Below are 18,080 nucleotides of genomic sequence, written 5' to 3' on the forward strand. Positions count from 1 at the left end.
CCTTCAAAGAAGACTTAATTCCAGAGCTTCTCAAGATATTCTACAAAACAGAAACAGAAGGTACTCAACCCAATTCATTCTATGAAGCCACATTTACTCTGATACCTAAACCACATAAAGACCCAATAGAGATAGAGAACTTCAGACCAATTTCCCTTATGAATATCGATGCAAAAATACTCAATAAAATTCTACCCACTTTCTCCATACCTACTCAACGTTGTAGTTGAAGTCCTAGCCAGAGCAATTCGACAACAAAAGGAGATAAAGGAATACAAATTGGAAATGAAGAATTCAAAATATCACTTTTTGAGGATGATATGATAGTATATATAAGTGACCCTAAAAATTCCACCTGAGAACTCCTAAACCTGTTAGACAGCTTCAATGAAGTAGCTAGATATAAAATTAACTCAAACAAGTCAATGGCCTTTCACTACACAAAGGATAAACAGGCTGAGAAAGATTTTAGGGAAACAACACCCTTCTCAATAGTCACAAAGAATATAAAATACCTTGGCATGACTCTAACTAAGGAAGTGAAAGATCTGTATGATATGAACTTCAAGTCTCTGAAGAAAGAAATTAAAGAAGATCTCAGAAGATGGAAAGATCTCCCATGTTCATGGATTGGCAGGATCAATATAGTAAAAAATGGCTATCTTGCCAAAAGCAATCTACAGATTCAATGCAATCCCCATCAAAATTCCAACTCAATTCTTCAATGAATTAGAAAGGGCAATCTGCATATTCATTTGGAATAACAAAAAACCTAGGAAAGCAAAAAGTCTACTCAAGGATAAAGGAACCTCTGGTGGAATCACCATGCCTGACCTAAAGCTGTACTACAGAGCAATTATCGTAAAAACTGCATTGTACTGGTATAGCGACAGAGACGTAGGCCAATGGAATAGAATTGAAGACCCAGAAATGAACCCACACACCTATGGTCACTTGATCTTTTACAAGGGAGTCTAAACCATCCAGTGGAAAAAAGACAACAAATGGTGCTGGCACAACTGGTGGTTATCATGTAGAAGAATGCTAATTGATCCATTCCTATATCCTTGTACTAAGGTCAAATCTAAGTGGATCAAGGAACTCCACATAAAACCAGAGACAGTGAAACTTATAGAGGAGAACGTGGGGAAAAGCCTTGAAGACATGGGCACAGGGGAAAAATTCCTGAATAGAACAGCAATGGCTTGTGCTCTAAGACTGAGAATCAACAAATGGGACCTGATAAAATTGCAAAAGCTTTTGTAAGGCACAAGACACCGTCAATAAGACAAAAAGTCCACCAATTGATTGGAAAAGGATTTTTACCTATCCTAAGTCAGATAGGGAACTAATATCCAATATATATGAAGAACTGAAAAAGATGGACTCCAAAAAATCAAATAACCCTATTCAAAAATGGGGTGTAGGGCTTAACAAAGAATTCACAACCGAGGAATAACGAATGTCTGAGAATCACCTGAAAAAATGTTCAGCATCCTTAATCATCAGGGAAATTCAAATCAAAACAACCCTGATATTCTAGTTTACACCAGTCAGAATGCCTCAGAGCAAAAATTCAGGTGAGAGCAGATGCTGGCGAGGATGTGGAGAAAGAGGAACACTCCTCCATTGTTGGTGGGATTGCAAGCTTGCACAACCACTCTGGAAATCAGTCTGGCGGTTCCTCAGAAAATTGGACATAGTACTACCGGAGCATCTCTCAATACCACTCCTGGGCATATATCCAGAAGATGTTCCAACCATTAAGAAGGACACATGCTCTACTATGTTCATAGAAGCCTTATTTATAATAGCCAGAAGCTGGAAAGAACCCAGATGCCCCTCAACAGAGGAATGGATACAGAAAATGTGGTACATTTACACAATGGAGTAGTACTCAGCTATTAAAAAGAATGAATTTATGAAATTCCTATGCAAATGGATGGACCTGGAGGACATCATCCTGAGTGAGGTAACCCAATCACAAAAGAACTCACATGATATGTACTCACTGATAAATGGATATTAGCCCAGTTACTTAGAATACCCAAGATATAAGATACAATTTGGGAAACTCATGAAACTCAAGAAGAATGAAGATCAAAGTGTAGACACTTTGCCCCTTTTTGAATTGGGAACAAAACACCCATTGAAGGAGTTACAGAGACGAAGTTTGGAGCTGTGACGAAAGGATGGATCATCTAGAGACTGCCATATCCAGGGTGCCATCCCATAATCAGCATCCAAAAGCTGACACCATTGCATACACTAGCAAGATTTTTCTGAAAGCACCCTGATATAGCTGTCTCTTATGAGACTATGCCGGGGCCTAGCAAACACAGAAGTGGATACTCACAGTTAGCTACTGGATGGATCACAGGGCCTCCAATGGAGGAGCTAGAGAAAGTACCCAAGGAGCTAAAGGGATCTGCAAACCTATAGGCAGAACAACAATATGAACATCCAGTACCCCCGGTGCTTCTGTCTCTAGCTGCATATGTATTAGAAGATGGTCAGTCAGCCATCATTGGAAAGAGAGGCTCATTGGTCTTGCAAACTTTATATGCCTCAGTATAGGGGAAAGCCAGGGCCAAGAAGTGGGAGTGGGTGGGTAGGGTAGTGGCATGGGAGGGTATGGGGCACTTTTGGGATAGCTTGGAAATGTAAATGAAGAAAATACCTAATTTAAAAAAATAAAATTAAAAAAATATTTCAGTTCTAGTTCCATTAAGGGAAACAGTACTGGATTCCCTCCTAGTATCCATCTGCCCACAGAAAATATAAACAGTGACATTTATGAGTTCTAGCTTGTGGATAGGGTCTGTAGCCTAAGAAGAAAGTAGTTGGTCTCTCCTATAACATTTTTTCCATGTTTTTCTTCTTCAAACTTTTTTTTTTATAATTCTGTCTTTATCTCCCTCCTGGTTTGCCCTCTGACTATTCTTCATCTCATGCCTTGTCCCCCTTCTCTAAAAGGATGTCTCCACCTCTACCCTCCCCACTCTCTGGGGCCTCAAGTCTCTCCAGGGTTAGGGGCATCTTCTTTCACTTAGTCCAGATTACACAGTACTCTGCTGTATATACATGTTGGGTGCCTTACATCAGCTGGTATATACTGCCGGGTTGGTGGCTCAGTGTCTGAGTCATCTCTGTGGTCCAGGTTAGTTGAGACTGCTGGTCTTCCTATAGGGTTGCCCTCCTCCTCAGCTTCTTCCAGCTTTAATCAATGGATAGATCTCATCAAGCCCATAATTGCTGAACATGTCAGGGTTCACAGAAGGATGGTATTGCTGAGTCCTTTTCTCCTGCAGTACTGTATGTGGCACCTTTAAAGAATGATTTCCACTTGACTTTTCAACCTGTTTCTATACCACCTATGGACAGATGGGCGGCATACAAATCTTCAAAGTAAGTGCCAGTTTGATTTCTTCATGTTCTGTGTGTTTAGTATGTGCTGTCTTCAGCCACCAAGTTTTGGAGAATTACCAGCACCAGGGGTAATAGCCTGTGAGTTTTGGTTGTGGCTTAGATAGTGCTTTGGGAGTTAATTGGCAAGCAACTAGAAAAAGAAATCACCTAAACCTGAAAGAGAAGTTTAAATACTTCTGTAAGGCAAAGGACACTGTCAGTAGGACAAAAAGGCCACCAAAAGAATGGGAAAAGATCTTTAACAATCCTACATCTAATAGAGGGCTAATATCCAATATATACAAAGAACTGAAGAAGTTAGACTACAGAAAATCAAATAACCCTATTAAAAATTGGATACTACCAAAGTACATTAGACCTGTGATAAGGATTCATGAATATATCAGAAAACAAGGCATGATCTAGCTGAAAATAAGTGAATATGGGAATAACCCCAGGATTCAGGTGGGAAAGACCAGTTTCAGTTAATAAATTCGTCATTTATAAATGTCCTGGGTCCAACATGGGAAAAGTTTTAATGAAGCAACTTCCTGGGAAATTACAGAATCTGAATGACACATTGCCAGTTTTCTGAGAGGACTTGGTGTCAGAATAATTTTGCAGAAGTGAAATAGTAGGGAGGAAAGTACTCTGTAGAAACTCATATAATGAGTCCCTTGTTCTACCCTGGAGCGCCCCAATTCACATCTGATGACAAACTCAATTCAGAACTTAGATTCTCCCGAAGGAAACATGGAAACCCTTCCCTAACTTCTGCCCAGGTACTCATTAACATCTAACAAACTCCTAGACATCATCAGTAAACATCAGAAAGGAATGGAGATTTGCTCTGGGGATAAATGATTTTCCTTCATTGGAGGTATCCCAAAGACACCATGCAGACAAATGTGCGGATGCCACAGATGATACAATAATAAACTCTCTGAAGGATGTCATGTCCCGGTGCCCTATTATTTTATGAGCCTGGAAACTAGGACTTTGTTGGGTTATCTTTACAGCATTGCGTGGAGAATAAGTAACCATTCCGAATTTCATTGCATTCTTTCTCAGGCAAAGGGTGACACAGAGAAGTTCCTCAATTCGGGCACTAGGAAATATGCTTCTATAGGAGCTGTGCTCTGCAGCTGGCCTTCAGATGAGCATCTTCATCCTGACTGAGGCTCAGAAGGTGGGATTCTTCCAACCATAGACTTCTACTTAAAATTCTTTCCTCTTTTCTTCAGTGAAAATTGTCTTCTGAAGCCAACATGAAACATTCTTTCTTTCTGAAGTCTGCAGGTTAACTTGAATAGGTTAATATTTTGCTTTCATGTCAAAGAAATGTCTGTGTCCTAGATTAGTACTCAGGAGAAAACAGCATTTAGTGTAACATATGCATGTAAGATAATGAATTATACCTGGTGGATGGAGGCCCTCCTGCTCCTATAGAAAACATATAAACAAGTAAAGTGCAGACTAAGCATCAGCTTGCAAAGGGTATTGGGATTATATTATATTGTATTATATTATATTATATTATATTATATTACTGCAAAGGGATTGTGTTAATAATTTTGGAGGGAATCTGCAGATGATGCAGGTAAGATTCTGGCACCTCACATTTAGAACAAAAATTATGATCAGTAAAATTATGAATAAATGGAACTTGTTAGCAAGTGTTTTTTTTTTTTCATATGGAGGACATATATGTAAGCCTGTGTTCATCTGTGTCATTACAACACAGGTGGCTTTATCAGAAGTATTTGGTGTTTTTTTTTTAATTTTGAGGATGAGTAGTATAAAATTTTCTCAAAAGCCAACAACTTAATTTTCTACAACTGAATTCAGTTACACAACTTTATTATTGAGTGCAATATCATATTGTTCCCATACATACTATTTTTAATATGTTACTATAATACACAAAATTCAATTAATTATTTTTATGTTGCATTTATATATTCTTTTATTTGTTATTGATTTAGTTACATCCCAATTGAAGCGTTTCCTCCCTCCTAATTGTATTGAATTCTGATGATGGAATCACAGACTCATAGTAGACTCTTTACTGTATGTATTCATATGCAAAGACCTTGGTGTGGCAAAATGTGTGTTATTGTGCTCTTGACCTACTGAACCAATAAAGATGTAGTTGCAATACAAAATTTACATTGAGGCAGGAGTAATAAAATCAGTATAAAATTTTATTTGAGTTATTATACATTCATTGTTTTTCAGGCAATTTGCCTGTAGTGTGATAGAATAGTGTCTCACTTATCAAGTGAAGAAATTGTGTCAAATCAATTGGTAAGTGTGGACAATAAAACAGAGACCCGAGGAGAGTAGTGTCCGACCTAATCATCATTTTAGGGTCCTGTAAAGCCCTCTCCATGTCTGCTCATGGTAAATCCGTGAAAACCACTGAGGAAGTGGCTCTTCAGATCCTCTTGCTTTGCCAGTTTGGGGTTGGAACTGTGGCCAATGTCTTTCTGTTTTTCCATAATTTCTCTCCAGTCTTGACTGGTTCTAAACAGAGGCCCAGACAGGTGATTTTAAGCCACATGGCTGTGGCCAATGCCTTGACTCTATTCCTCACTATATTTCCAAACAACATGAGTGCTTTTGCTCCCAAAACTCCTCCAAATGAACTCAAATGTAAATTAGAATTCTTCAGTCACATGGTGGCAAGAAGCAAAAATTTGTGTTCCACCTGTGTCCTGAGTATCCATCAGTTTGTCACTCTTGTTCCTGTTAATAGAGGTAAAGGTAAACTTATACTCAGAGCAAGTGTCCCAAATTTGTGGAATTATTCCTGCTACAGTTGTTGGTTTTACAGTGTCTTAAGTAACATCCACATTCCAATTAAGGTCACTGGTCCACAGATAACAGACAATAACACTGACTCTAAAAGCAACTTGTTCTGTTCCACTTCTGGATTCATTGTAGGCATGGTCTTCTTGCAGTTTTCCCATGATGCCACATTCATGAGCATCATGGTCTGGACCAGTGTCTCCATGGTACTTCTCCTCCATAGACATCGCCAGCGAATGCAGCACATCCTCACTCCCAATCAGGACGCCAGAGGCCAAGCTGAGACCAGAGCAACCCATACTATCCTGATGCTGGTGGTCACATTTGTTAGCTTTTATCTTCTAAATTGTATTTGTATCATCTTTCATGCCTTTTCTATACATTCTCGTCTCTTCATAAGGCTTGTCAGTGAGGTTCTGGCTGCAGTCTTCCCCAGTATCTGTCCCTTACTGTTGATCTTCAGAGATCCTAAAGATCCTTGTTCTGTGCTCTTCAAATGTTGAAAATAAGAGCCCATAAAAACTGCCAAATACAGAAGACACCTTCACTAATACCATTAAGTACTTTATTCCATAAATATGTTTTCAACATTTTGTATGAACAAGGTGTGGTGCTCACTGCTGTAATTTTAAAAGAATAAGGCTATACTCATTTGTTGATGTGAAATGATTTCTGGTTGGAATCTTACTGACATGGTAAGTGAGTTATTCACCATTCTCTGTTTTCCTGTATATAACTGCATTCTGCTGCAGGCTGGACTGAAACTGATGCAACCAATTTTCACTAAACAGTTAAATGTGTTAAATGGTCCTGATCAAACTGATACTCTCCCTCCGTCTTAGTTGATACTTCAAACTTCGGACAGGAACAGAATCCCTCTCTATATTTCTCTATCTGAACAAACAAGGATGCATTGCTCTAATTAAATATTTTCAAGGATGAACATTTTGTATATAGTAAATATATTGCATGTTATTCCACTTTAGTTAGGAGATATATGCTTGGTACCTTGGGCCCTAAGGAGGTGAGAGTCAAGCACTGAACAACATAACTTTGTGCTCTCTAGAGCAGTACAATCTGCTGATCACATCAAGAGTAAATAGGAAAAGAGGCATAGACAGCTCCTGCTCAGAAGCCTTAAGAGATTTAAAGTCTCAGGACCAGGGAGGAATCCAGGATCCACACTGGAGATCTTCTCCTGAAAGACCTTGGTAAAGACTTGACTCTGAGCCATGGTGAAATTGTTTTTCCAATCATCACAAACACCTACGAATCAGACAGGAGACAAGAGATATCAGAACAACGAGGAAGCAAAGTTGTCACTCCATCTGTCAGTGGCTTTCTCAATCGCAAAATTATTTTCTCAGAAGATTAAAATCAAGCATCTAATATTTTCAGCTACCTGAGAATGACCAAGGCTAGAAAGACCACAAGATAAATACCAGGGGTGGTTATAGCTGTCAGTGTGATGAAACTTATAATCTGACTTGTGGTACTTACTTCTGTGAACAAAGAATATTTTAGCATTCATTTTTTTGTTCATATGTATTGGGTATGTATGTATTTGTGGGGATTCCCTCCTCTTAAGGAGAATAGGTGTCATACCCCTAGAGCTGGAGTTACAAACTGATGTAAGCCTACAAAGATAGTTTCTCAGAATCGAGCTCTGATCCAATGTAAATATGGCCAGGCTTCCAACCTGCTGAGCCATCTCTTGAGGCCCACACTGAAAAATTTATCCAACACACTTAACTCTTCACTTACAATTTGGGGGAGTAGGAAATCATCAATATCAGGTATATTGAAAGAGCTTGAAATAATAGAATATGAACCAACAGTTTGTATGTTCTATATTGAGGATAGATTTGCACTGAGTTATGAAATTAATACCGAGACTCTTCATGTACTGACAATCCCACAGCACCAAGCCTTGATCATAACACTGGCCATAATAAGAATCAGCAAGACAGCTCAGCAGCTAAAGCACTCACAACTTAGAAATGATTATCCCAGGTCCCACCTAGTGGAGAGAACAAAATCCTACAATTGCACTCTGCCTTCCTCAAATCTGTGCTTGAACATGTCCACACACTGAAAAGAAAAAAAGTGTATTTTCTAAGTTCACTTTAATCAGTTCAGTGTATCCTATAACACTGATCTCTGCCTGTTAATCTGTATATACCCTTATCTCTAAGCATTATTTTGGTGTACGTTATTGGACTGTATTATCTACTACCCTTCCAACAGTTTTTTTCAGCACAATATTTCCAACCAACACTCAGTAGTAAAGAATAGTTAGAGAGGAAAAGGAGTGTAGACCTCTGATGTTGGTTTTGGTAAGTCCAAAATCTATCATCATGATATATCTAACCAGAAGTCAAACAAGACAGCCAAACAATAATTCATCAATAGCAAAATCAGGAGCAGGTACAGCAGCAAAGGGGACTGACAGCAGCAGGCAAAGTAGGAGCCACCACAGGCCATCTTGGGGATGTCACACAAATACCTTCTCAAGACCCCCAAGAATTCCAAACTAAAACTGTCTGCAGCTGGAAAAAATCATACCCCTCCTAAAGCATGAGACACTCATAATTATTCGTTGTGGACAATTGGAAACAGCCCCATATCCCATATCAGGGATTAAAACAAAAACATATTCATGTAACATAACTGGGTTTTTGACAAAATGAAAATTATCACATCAATCAAAATAAAGAACTAATACTGAAATGTTAAGAAAATTCAAAGGAGGCATGAATTATAATGAGATAACTTTGGAAAGGGAAGAAATTAGCAGGTAAAATTTCAAGAAAACATGCATAAATAAATAAATAAATAGATAGATAAACAAATAAACAAACAAACAAACAAATAAATGCATGGCCTTTCTATGTTCCATCTAAAGTTCCACACACCAGTCTGCAATCTCTGATCTATACTCCTCTCCCTGGCCCATAGTTCTGCCTGCCTTCCAGGATGCTGAGTCCTGCATGGTCATGAGGGTGATGGTGGGACATGATCGCAACTCTGGGATGGAGCCAGTAGGACATAGGACTCCACAAGTGTTGACAGTTATCAGGAAATATGATACTTGACAAGTTTATTGTGGAATGTCCTTTCTGGGAAGGTTAATACCTCTTAGGATGGGAGGGTATGTTTATGCCTTAGCAAAAACTATAAATGCTGTGGCTTTCACAGCAGCCCTTAATGATATAGGAAAGAACACTGAATACATGAATTTAAAAATATATAAACAGGATTTCTCAACTATTCAAAAAATAAAGATGTAATATGAGTTACAAGAGGGGTTTCATGTACCAAAAAAAGTACAGAAGCAGTTGCACTATGAGCAAGCTTGTCAGAAAGATGCAAAGGCAGGCAGACACAAAAGCAAGCAGGTTTCTGAGTTCAAGGACATCCTGGAACAGAGGAAATTTAGACCCAACATGAGGGAGTAGTGATCTCATAGCTTATTGTATGTTCTTACAAAGCAATCAGATTTCTGAGTTTGTTTGCCATGTTAAGAAAAATGTGCTTGCTGTCTTTTCTTAGCGGTTAAGGGGCTAAGTTCAAAATTTGTGATGTAATCAAAAGAGTATGTGGGGTGCATGATTGCATTGACATGAAAATAAAAGAATGGACTATTGTCTGTTACAGGTTATCTCTCTGGTCATCTTCAGAAAGCTGTCTTAGCAGAACACAAGGCTATCAGCTTGTACCCCAGAACTGACTTCAAGCCATTCTTTTTGTTGCTCCCAAACACCACTTCCTCAGAACCCCCCTCTAAGCCAAGGCTGGTCCTTGTCACCAGGAGGCCTACTGACATCCAGAACAACCAAGAACAACTCACTCTCCTATTTCCCATGTGCTGAACTCTATTACTACCAGAAGCTGTGAGGTCTGCCCAATTCTCTCCATTCTTTTTATGCCCTATCTTCCTGTCCACACTTCTACATGCAATTGAGAACCTGCACTCCACACCCTAGTTCACAGCTCTGCATGCCTCCTGGTAGACCTGTTACCAAGTGGTACAATCAGTCCCAGAGGCCTACTGTGACCTTGTATGGCCAGGACAGCTAATACCAGAGACAACAAGATGGCTAAAGGATGAGCTAAAATATGATAAGGAAAAGCCAGTGAAATATGGCACCACCGGTAATCAGCTATCTTACTCTAGCAAGCATTAGGTACCCTGACACACCTGAAGAGCAAGAAAATGACCTCACATCTCATCGTATGAAGAAGATAGAGGCCTTTGATGAGGAAATAAGTAAATATCTTTTTAAAATACAGGAAGACAGGATCAAACAGGTATTTAAATAGGAAACAAATAAATATGAAAGAATACAGGAAAATGCAACCAAACAGATGAAGGAAATGAATAAAACTGTTCAGGACCTGAAAATGGAAATAAATGTAATACAGAAAACAAAAAAAGGAGCCAACCCTGGAGAAAGAAAACCTAGAGAAGAGAATTACAAGCCACAAGCATCATCAACAGAATACAAGAGAAAGAAGAGAGAAGCTCAGCCATCAGAGATACAACAGAAAAATTGCTGTATCGGTCAAAGAAAATGTCAAATAAATTGATTCTAATACAATACACTCAGAAAATTTGGGACACTAGGAAAAGACAAAAACTAAGAATGGTAGAAATAAAGGGAGAAGAATCCCAGCTCAAAGGCACAGAAAATATACTCAACAAAATCATAGAACAAAACATCCCTAACCTAAAGAAAGAGATAACTATAAAACTACAAGAACCAAAATAGATTTGATGACAAAGAAAATCCTGCCACCATATAATAAAACATTAAATGTACATAACAAAGAAAGAAATTTAAAAGATGAAGGGGAGAAAAAGACAAGTAGCATATAGGGTAGTCCTGTTAGAATTACACCTGACTTCACATCAGAGGCTCTAAAAGCCAGAAGGGCATGGACAAGAGTTTTGCAGACCTTAAGAGACCACAGTATCAATCCATGAAAATGTTCAATTACCATAGATAGAAAAGTAAACATAATCCATGACAAAAATAAATTTAAGAAATATCTATTTACTAATAGAGTCCTTCAAAGATATAAGAAAGAAAACTTCAATTCAAGGAGTTTAACTGTACCCAGGAAAACATAAGAACTTAATCATTGAACAGCAAAACCAAAAGAATAGAATTATATACACACAATAACACCTCCAACAACAAAACACCAACGAGTAACAATCATTGGGCATTAGTATCTCCTATCAGCAATGGACTCAAGTCACCAATAAAAACAGAGTAGATAGGCAAAGAGAATCCATGATTTTACTATATACAAGAAATACAGCTCAGCAACAAAAATAAACACTGCCTCAGAGTAAAGGACTGGAAATAGGTTTTCCAAGCAAACGGACCCAGGAGACAAGCTGGCCTAGCCATTATAATATCTAATAAAACAGACTTTCAACCAGAAGTTATGAAAAGAGATGGAGAAGGACACCTTATATACATCAAAGGAAAAAAGCAGCAAGATGATGCCTCAGTACACACACACACACACACACACACACACACACACACACACTGCATGGCTGAAATAAAGTAGTCCAATAACTCATACAAATACATACATACATACATACATACATACATACATACATACATACATACATATGTTCATACAAACTTACATGCATACAGACCTACAGAGAGACATACACATTAATACATGGAATAGTTAGAGCAAGCACTAACTAACCGAGCCTTTCACACACACTTACATATATAAAAACAGTTGGTGGATGGAGCAAGCTCCAACACACACCCAGACAAGCTTTATATATATGTATATATACAGATACTTCTGCTCAATGAACTTTGTTCCAAACTTCCACTCAAACAAACTTTACACATATACACACATACACATAGTTCTTGTATGAAAGGAACAATTTTCAGCTCTCCACTCTTTATTCCTTTTTCCATAGCTTATATATCCTAGCAAAAATTTTCAAGCAGTATAAAACTACAATGTGAGTATGTTTTAGTTTTCTTCTAGTAAATGATTATGAAAAACAGTGTGTTACCCAATACTGTTATGAGAAATAACATTATATAGTAAAGGTAAAGAAAACAAATTATCCCCAAACACCCAGGTACATTTTTTTTTTAGATTTTATTTATTTTTTATTAGATTTTTCTTTATGTACATTTCAAATTTCAAATGCTATCCCGAAAGTTCCCTATACCCTCCCCCCATGCCCTGCTCCCCTACCAACCCACTCCTGCTTCTTGGCCCTGGCATTCCTGTGTACTGGGACATATAAAGTTTGCAATACCAGGGGCCTCCCTTCCCAGTGATGGCTGACTAGGCCATCTTCTGCTACATATGCAGCTAGAGATACAAGCTCTGGGGGTACTGGTTAGTTCATATTGTTGTTCCACCAATAGGGTTGCAGACCCCTTCAGCTCCTTGGGTGCTTTCTCTAGCTTCTCCATTGGGGGCACTGTGTTCCATCTTACAGATTACTGTGAGCATCCACATCTGCATTTGCCAGGCCCTGGCATAGCCTCATACGAGACAGATATACCAGAGTCCCTTCATCAAAATCTTGCTGGCATCTAACCTAGGTACATTTATAAGTAAGGAACTTATTATAAATTCACAAAGTGTACACATGCAAGGCAGTTTTCTCATCAAGTTTCTCTTCCTGGAAGGCAGAAATTACAAAGAAAGGGACAAGTATTTTATTATTTATCTCTAAAATAATCTGAAAAAAGCTTAAAGGAATCACAAATCTAAACTTTTACATAAAAATCAATCATGTTGATTTTGAATTCTTGAAGACCACTTAGTTGAAAAGAGGTGGTCAGTTGGGACTCTGTATCCTCAGTTATTAGAGAATTTCAGTAGGATCACTTTCATATATGTTAGAAATTTCCACTGCCATAGGTTTTCATAACATCTCTCATATGCCCTCAAATTCCAGCTCTTTCTCTTCATTCCATCTCTCAACCCTATGTCTCCTTGCACTTCTGGCCCTTTTCCAACTCATCCCCCTAGTCCACTCAGAAGAGTCAATCTCTTCCCCCCTTTCATGAAATACTCGTGTCCCTCACTAGAACATTTTTATGTATCAATCTCCTTTGTAGGTTGATTATTATTTATTTAATGGCTAATAACTATGTATAAGTGATGGTGATTGATAATAGTGATGCCCGTGATGGTGATGATGGTGAAAAATGTGATAATGGTGGTGATGGTAATGGTGGCTATGGTAATGGTGATCAGGATGGTAAAGTGGGAATGGTGAGATGCTGCTGCTGGTGGTGATCGTGATATTGATGTTGGTGGTTGTGATGATGTGTTTCTCTGTATAGCCTCGACTGTCCTGGAACTCACTCTGTAGACCAGGCTGGCCTCAAGCTCAGAAATCTGTCTGCCCCTGCCTCCCAAGTGCTGGGATTAAAGGCTTGGACCACCACTGCCCGGATTACTTTTTGTTAAATAAAAACATTTTATTTTCATCACAATACCACTATAATACATTTACTTTGTTATGAGCAAGTTTGTGTGTGTGTGTGTGTAATTTATCTTTGTACTGTAATAAGAAAATAATGTTCCTTTGATTTGGAAACCATCTTCACATAAAGTCTTATTTAAAGTAGAGTGTGGTGGTCCTTGGCTATCATTCTGGCTACTCTGAAAGCCAAGTAAAAACTCTCAAGTTCAAAGCCACATCACTCCAATCTCTGCCTCTGTGGTTATATTGCTGTCTTCCCTCTGTATGTGTTTGCTGCTTCTTATAAGGACACAGTCACTCCTAAAGGTTTTATTCTACTTGTGGCTTTCATCTTTTATTTCCAAATAGGTCATTCATGGACCAGGACTTTACATAGCAGAAATACCGTCCAACCCATAGCAGGCAATGATAGCTTTCCCTTCATTCCCCCTCTCTGACCAGATGCCCTTCACAGGCCCATCCCATGGCCCTTGTGTCTGCTGATTATCGAATTGCAGAGCTTCTCACAGAGCTCCATCAGCTGACCAAGCAAATCCAGGTAAGAGGAATGTTTGTATAAGTGAATACATACCGCAATTCTCCTACAAACATCATGATGCCTGTTCTTAAACAGCTGAGTAATGCTCCATTGTGCTAATGTGCCATACTTTTTATCCTTTCTTTTGTTGACACTTCTTGGTTGATAACAGATTTATTCTTATTGTGAATGAATAGAGCAGCAAAAAAAATCATGGTTGATCACATGTCCTTGTAGTAGGATGAAGTGCCCTTCAGGTATATATCCAAGAGTGGTGAGATAGATCTATTGCCTACTTTCTGTGGAACCTCTATTCTTATTCCCATAGTGACTGTACAAGTTTTTACTTTCACCAGCAATGGGTGAGCCTTTCCCTTATTGCACATCCTTGCCAGCATGAGCAGTCACCTGTGTTGTTGATCTTGGCCATTGTAATAGGTGTTAGAATCCCAATGTAGTTTTCATTTCCTTTTTCCTGATGTCCAAATATTGCCAAGGGTCATGCAGTAGGAATGACCAATGGCTTTAGAACTCAGGGAATGTGGTCACCCCACTGATTACCACAGCCACATGGGTTAATCTTGTTGTGTCATGGCCCCAAGAACTTCATGATGTTAAGGAGTTCTGCTCTGCTTGCAGCCCTCACATCCCACTTAATATAAGAAGGACATAGCATTAAGAGGTCTAGACTCATTTTCCTCTCTAACTTTTTCCTTTACTACTGGGTGTTAGTTTGTTGGAAGTAATTGAATTGAAAAGTTTTTGACGGGTGGTAGATAATAGAACCCAACAAAGTATCCCAAAATAATGCTTAGAAATAAGGGGATACACAGATTAACAGGCAGAGATCAGTGTTATAGGATACACTGAACTGATTAAACTGAACTTAGAAAATATACTTTTCTTCTCTTCGGAGTGTGGACATGTTCAAGCACAGATTTGAGGAAGGCAGAGTACAATTGTATGAGTTTGTTCTCTCCACTATGTAGGACCTGGGATAATCATTTCTAAGCTCTGAGTGCTTTTGCTGCTGAGCTGTCTTGCTGATTCTTATTATGGCCAGTGGTATGATCAAGACTTGGTGTTGTGGGATTGTCATTTTTATTGTTGGTAGAGGTCTGTGAAAATGTACATGAAGAGTCTCAGTATTAATTTCATAACTCAGTGTGAATCTATCCTCAATATAGAACATACAAACTGTTGGTTCCTATTCTATTATTTCAAGCTCTTTCAACATTTCATTACGATATCCTACTCCCCCAAATTGTAAGTGAAGAGTTAAGTGTGTTGGATAAATTTCTCATTGTGGGCCTCGAGGGATGGATCAGCAGGTTAGAACCCTGGCCACATTTACATTGGATCAGAGCTCGATTCTGAGAAATTATATTTGTAGACTTACATCAGTTTGTAACTCCAGCTCTAGAGGTATGACACCTATTCTCCTTAAGAGGAGGGAATCCCCATAAATACATACATACCCAATACACATGAACAAAAAATGAATGATAAAATATTCTTTGTTCATAGGACTAAGTACCACAAGTCAGATTATAAGTTTCATCACACTGACAGCTATAAGCACTCCAGATATTTATCTTGTGGTCTTTCTTGCCTGGGTCATTCTCAGGTAGCTGAAAATATTAGATGCTTGATTTTGATATTCTGAGAAAATAATTTTGTGACTGAGAAAGCCACTGATTGATGGAGTGACCACTTTGCCTCCCCATTGTTCTGATATGTCTTATCTCCTGTCTGATTGGTAGGTGTTTGTGATGATTGGAAAACAATTTCACCATGACCCAGAGTGAAGTCTTTACCAAAGTCTTTCAGGAGAAGATCTCTAGTGTGGATCCTGGATTCCTCCCTGGTCCTAAGACTTTAAATCTCTGAAAGTTTCGGAACGTGAGCTGTTTTTGCCTTTTTTCCTATTTACTCTTGATGTGATCAGCAGATTATGTTGCTCTAGAGAGCACAAAGTTTTGATTTTCAGTGCTTGACTCTCCCCTGAGTAGGACCCAAGGTAGCTAAGCATATATCTCCTAACTAAAATGGAATGACATGCAATATACTTACTATTTATATAAATTTCATCCTTGAAAATATTTAATCATAGCAAAGCACTCTCATTTATTCAAATAGGGAAATATAGAGATGGATTCTGTTCTTATCCGAAGTTTAAAGTATTAACTAAGAAGGAGCAAGAATATGCGTTTGATCAGGACCATTTAACACATTAAACTGTTTAGGGAAGATAGGTTGCATCAGTTTTAGACCAGCCTGCAGCAGGAGGCAGTTATATACAAAAGTACAGAGGGTAGTGAATAACTCACCATGTCAGTCAGATTCCAACCAGAAATCATTTCACATCAACAGAGGTGTATAGCCTTATTCTTTTAAAATTACAGCAGAGAGCATCACACCTTGTTCATACAAAATGTTGAATACATATTTATGGAATAAAGTCCTTAATTGTATTAGTGAAGCTGTCTTTTGTATTATGCATTTTTTAGCGACTCTGATTTTCAACAGTTGAAGAGCACAGAACAAGGATCCTTGGGATCTCTGAAGATCAACAGTAAAGGAGAGATACTGGGGAAGACCGCAGTTAAAATCTCACTGACAAGCCTTACGAAGAAATGAGAATGCATAAAAAGGGCATGTAATATGATACAAATACAATTTAGAAGATAAAAGCTAACAAATGTAAACACCAGCATCAGGATAGTATGGGTTGCTTTGGACTGAGCTTGGCTTCTGGGGTTCTGATTGGGAGTGAGGATGTGCTGCATTCGCTGGCGATGTCTATGGAGGAGAAGTACCATGGAGACACTGGTCCAGACCATGATGCTCATGAATGTGGCATCATACACAAACTGCAAGAAGACAATGCCCACACTGAATCCAGAAGTGGAACAGAACAGCTTTCTTTTCCAGTCAGTGTTATTGTCTGTTATCTGTGGACCACTGAACTTAATTGGAATGTGAATGTTACTTAAGACACTGAAAAACCAACAACTGTAAGAAGAATAACTTGCCATGTTTGTGACACTTGCTCTGAGTACAAGTTTACCTTTCCCTCTATTAAGAGGAACCAGAGTGACAAACTGATGGACACTCAGGACACAGGTGGAACACAAGTTTGTGCTTCTTACCACCAGGTGACTGAAGGATTCTAATTTACATTTGAGGTCATTTGGAGGAGTTTTGGGAGCAAAAGCCATCATGTTGTTTGGAAATATAGTGAGGAATAGAGTCAAGGCATTGGCCACAGCCATGTGGCTTAAAATCACCTGTCTTGGCCTCTGTTTAGAACCAGTCAAGACTGGAGAGAAATTATGGACAAACAGAAAGACATTGGCCACAGTTCCAACCCCAAACTGGCAAAGCAAGAGGATCTGAAGAGCCACTTCCTCAGTGGTTTTCAGGGAGTTACCATGAGCAGACATCGAGAGGGCTTTTCCCAATCCTACAGTGATGAATAGATAGAACAGTACTCTCTGTGGGTCTCTGTTCTATTGTCCACACTTACCAATTGATTTGTGACAATTTCTTCACTTGATAAGTGAGACAGTATTCTAGTTACACATTACAGGTAAATTGCAGGGAAAACAATGCATGTATAATAACTCAAGTAAAATATTATACGTATTGAATTACTCCTGACTCAAGATACATTTTGTATTGCAACTACATCTTTATTGGTTCAGTAGGTCAAGAGCACAATAACACACATTTTAACACACCATGGGCTTTGTATATGAATACAGACAGTAAAGACTCTAGTATGAATTTGTGAATTCATCATCAGAATTCAATTAGCAAGGAGGGGAAGCTGCAAAT

The 18,080-nt window shown here is 38.6% G+C and overlaps 2 protein-coding genes across 2 annotated transcripts; one reads left to right on the plus strand and one right to left on the minus strand.

Moving 5' to 3' along the window:
- Positions 1-5,798: 5,798 nt before the first annotated feature.
- On the plus strand, positions 5,799-6,722 carry Vmn1r143 (vomeronasal 1 receptor 143). The gene has a single exon (NM_001166750.1). It carries the CDS (start codon positions 5,799-5,801, stop codon positions 6,720-6,722), a length of 924 nt encoding a protein of 307 aa, NP_001160222.1.
- Positions 6,723-16,762: 10,040 nt separating this feature from the next.
- On the minus strand, positions 16,763-17,686 carry Vmn1r251 (vomeronasal 1 receptor 251). Its single transcript, NM_001167152.1, has one exon. The coding sequence runs from the start codon at positions 17,684-17,686 to the stop codon at positions 16,763-16,765; it is 924 nt and encodes a 307-aa protein (NP_001160624.1).
- Positions 17,687-18,080: the final 394 nt, after the last annotated feature.

Source organism: Mus musculus, chromosome 7 (assembly GCF_000001635.26).
Source record: "Mus musculus strain C57BL/6J chromosome 7, GRCm38.p6 C57BL/6J".
NCBI lineage: Eukaryota > Metazoa > Chordata > Mammalia > Rodentia > Muridae > Mus > Mus musculus.

Excerpts from the sequence above, each read along its gene's own strand:
- Vmn1r143 (NM_001166750.1), top strand. The coding sequence starts at position 5,799 with ATGTCTGCTCATGGTAAATCCGTGAAAACCACTGAGGAAGTGGCTCTT.
- Vmn1r251 (NM_001167152.1), bottom strand. The coding sequence starts at position 17,686 with ATGTCTGCTCATGGTAACTCCCTGAAAACCACTGAGGAAGTGGCTCTT.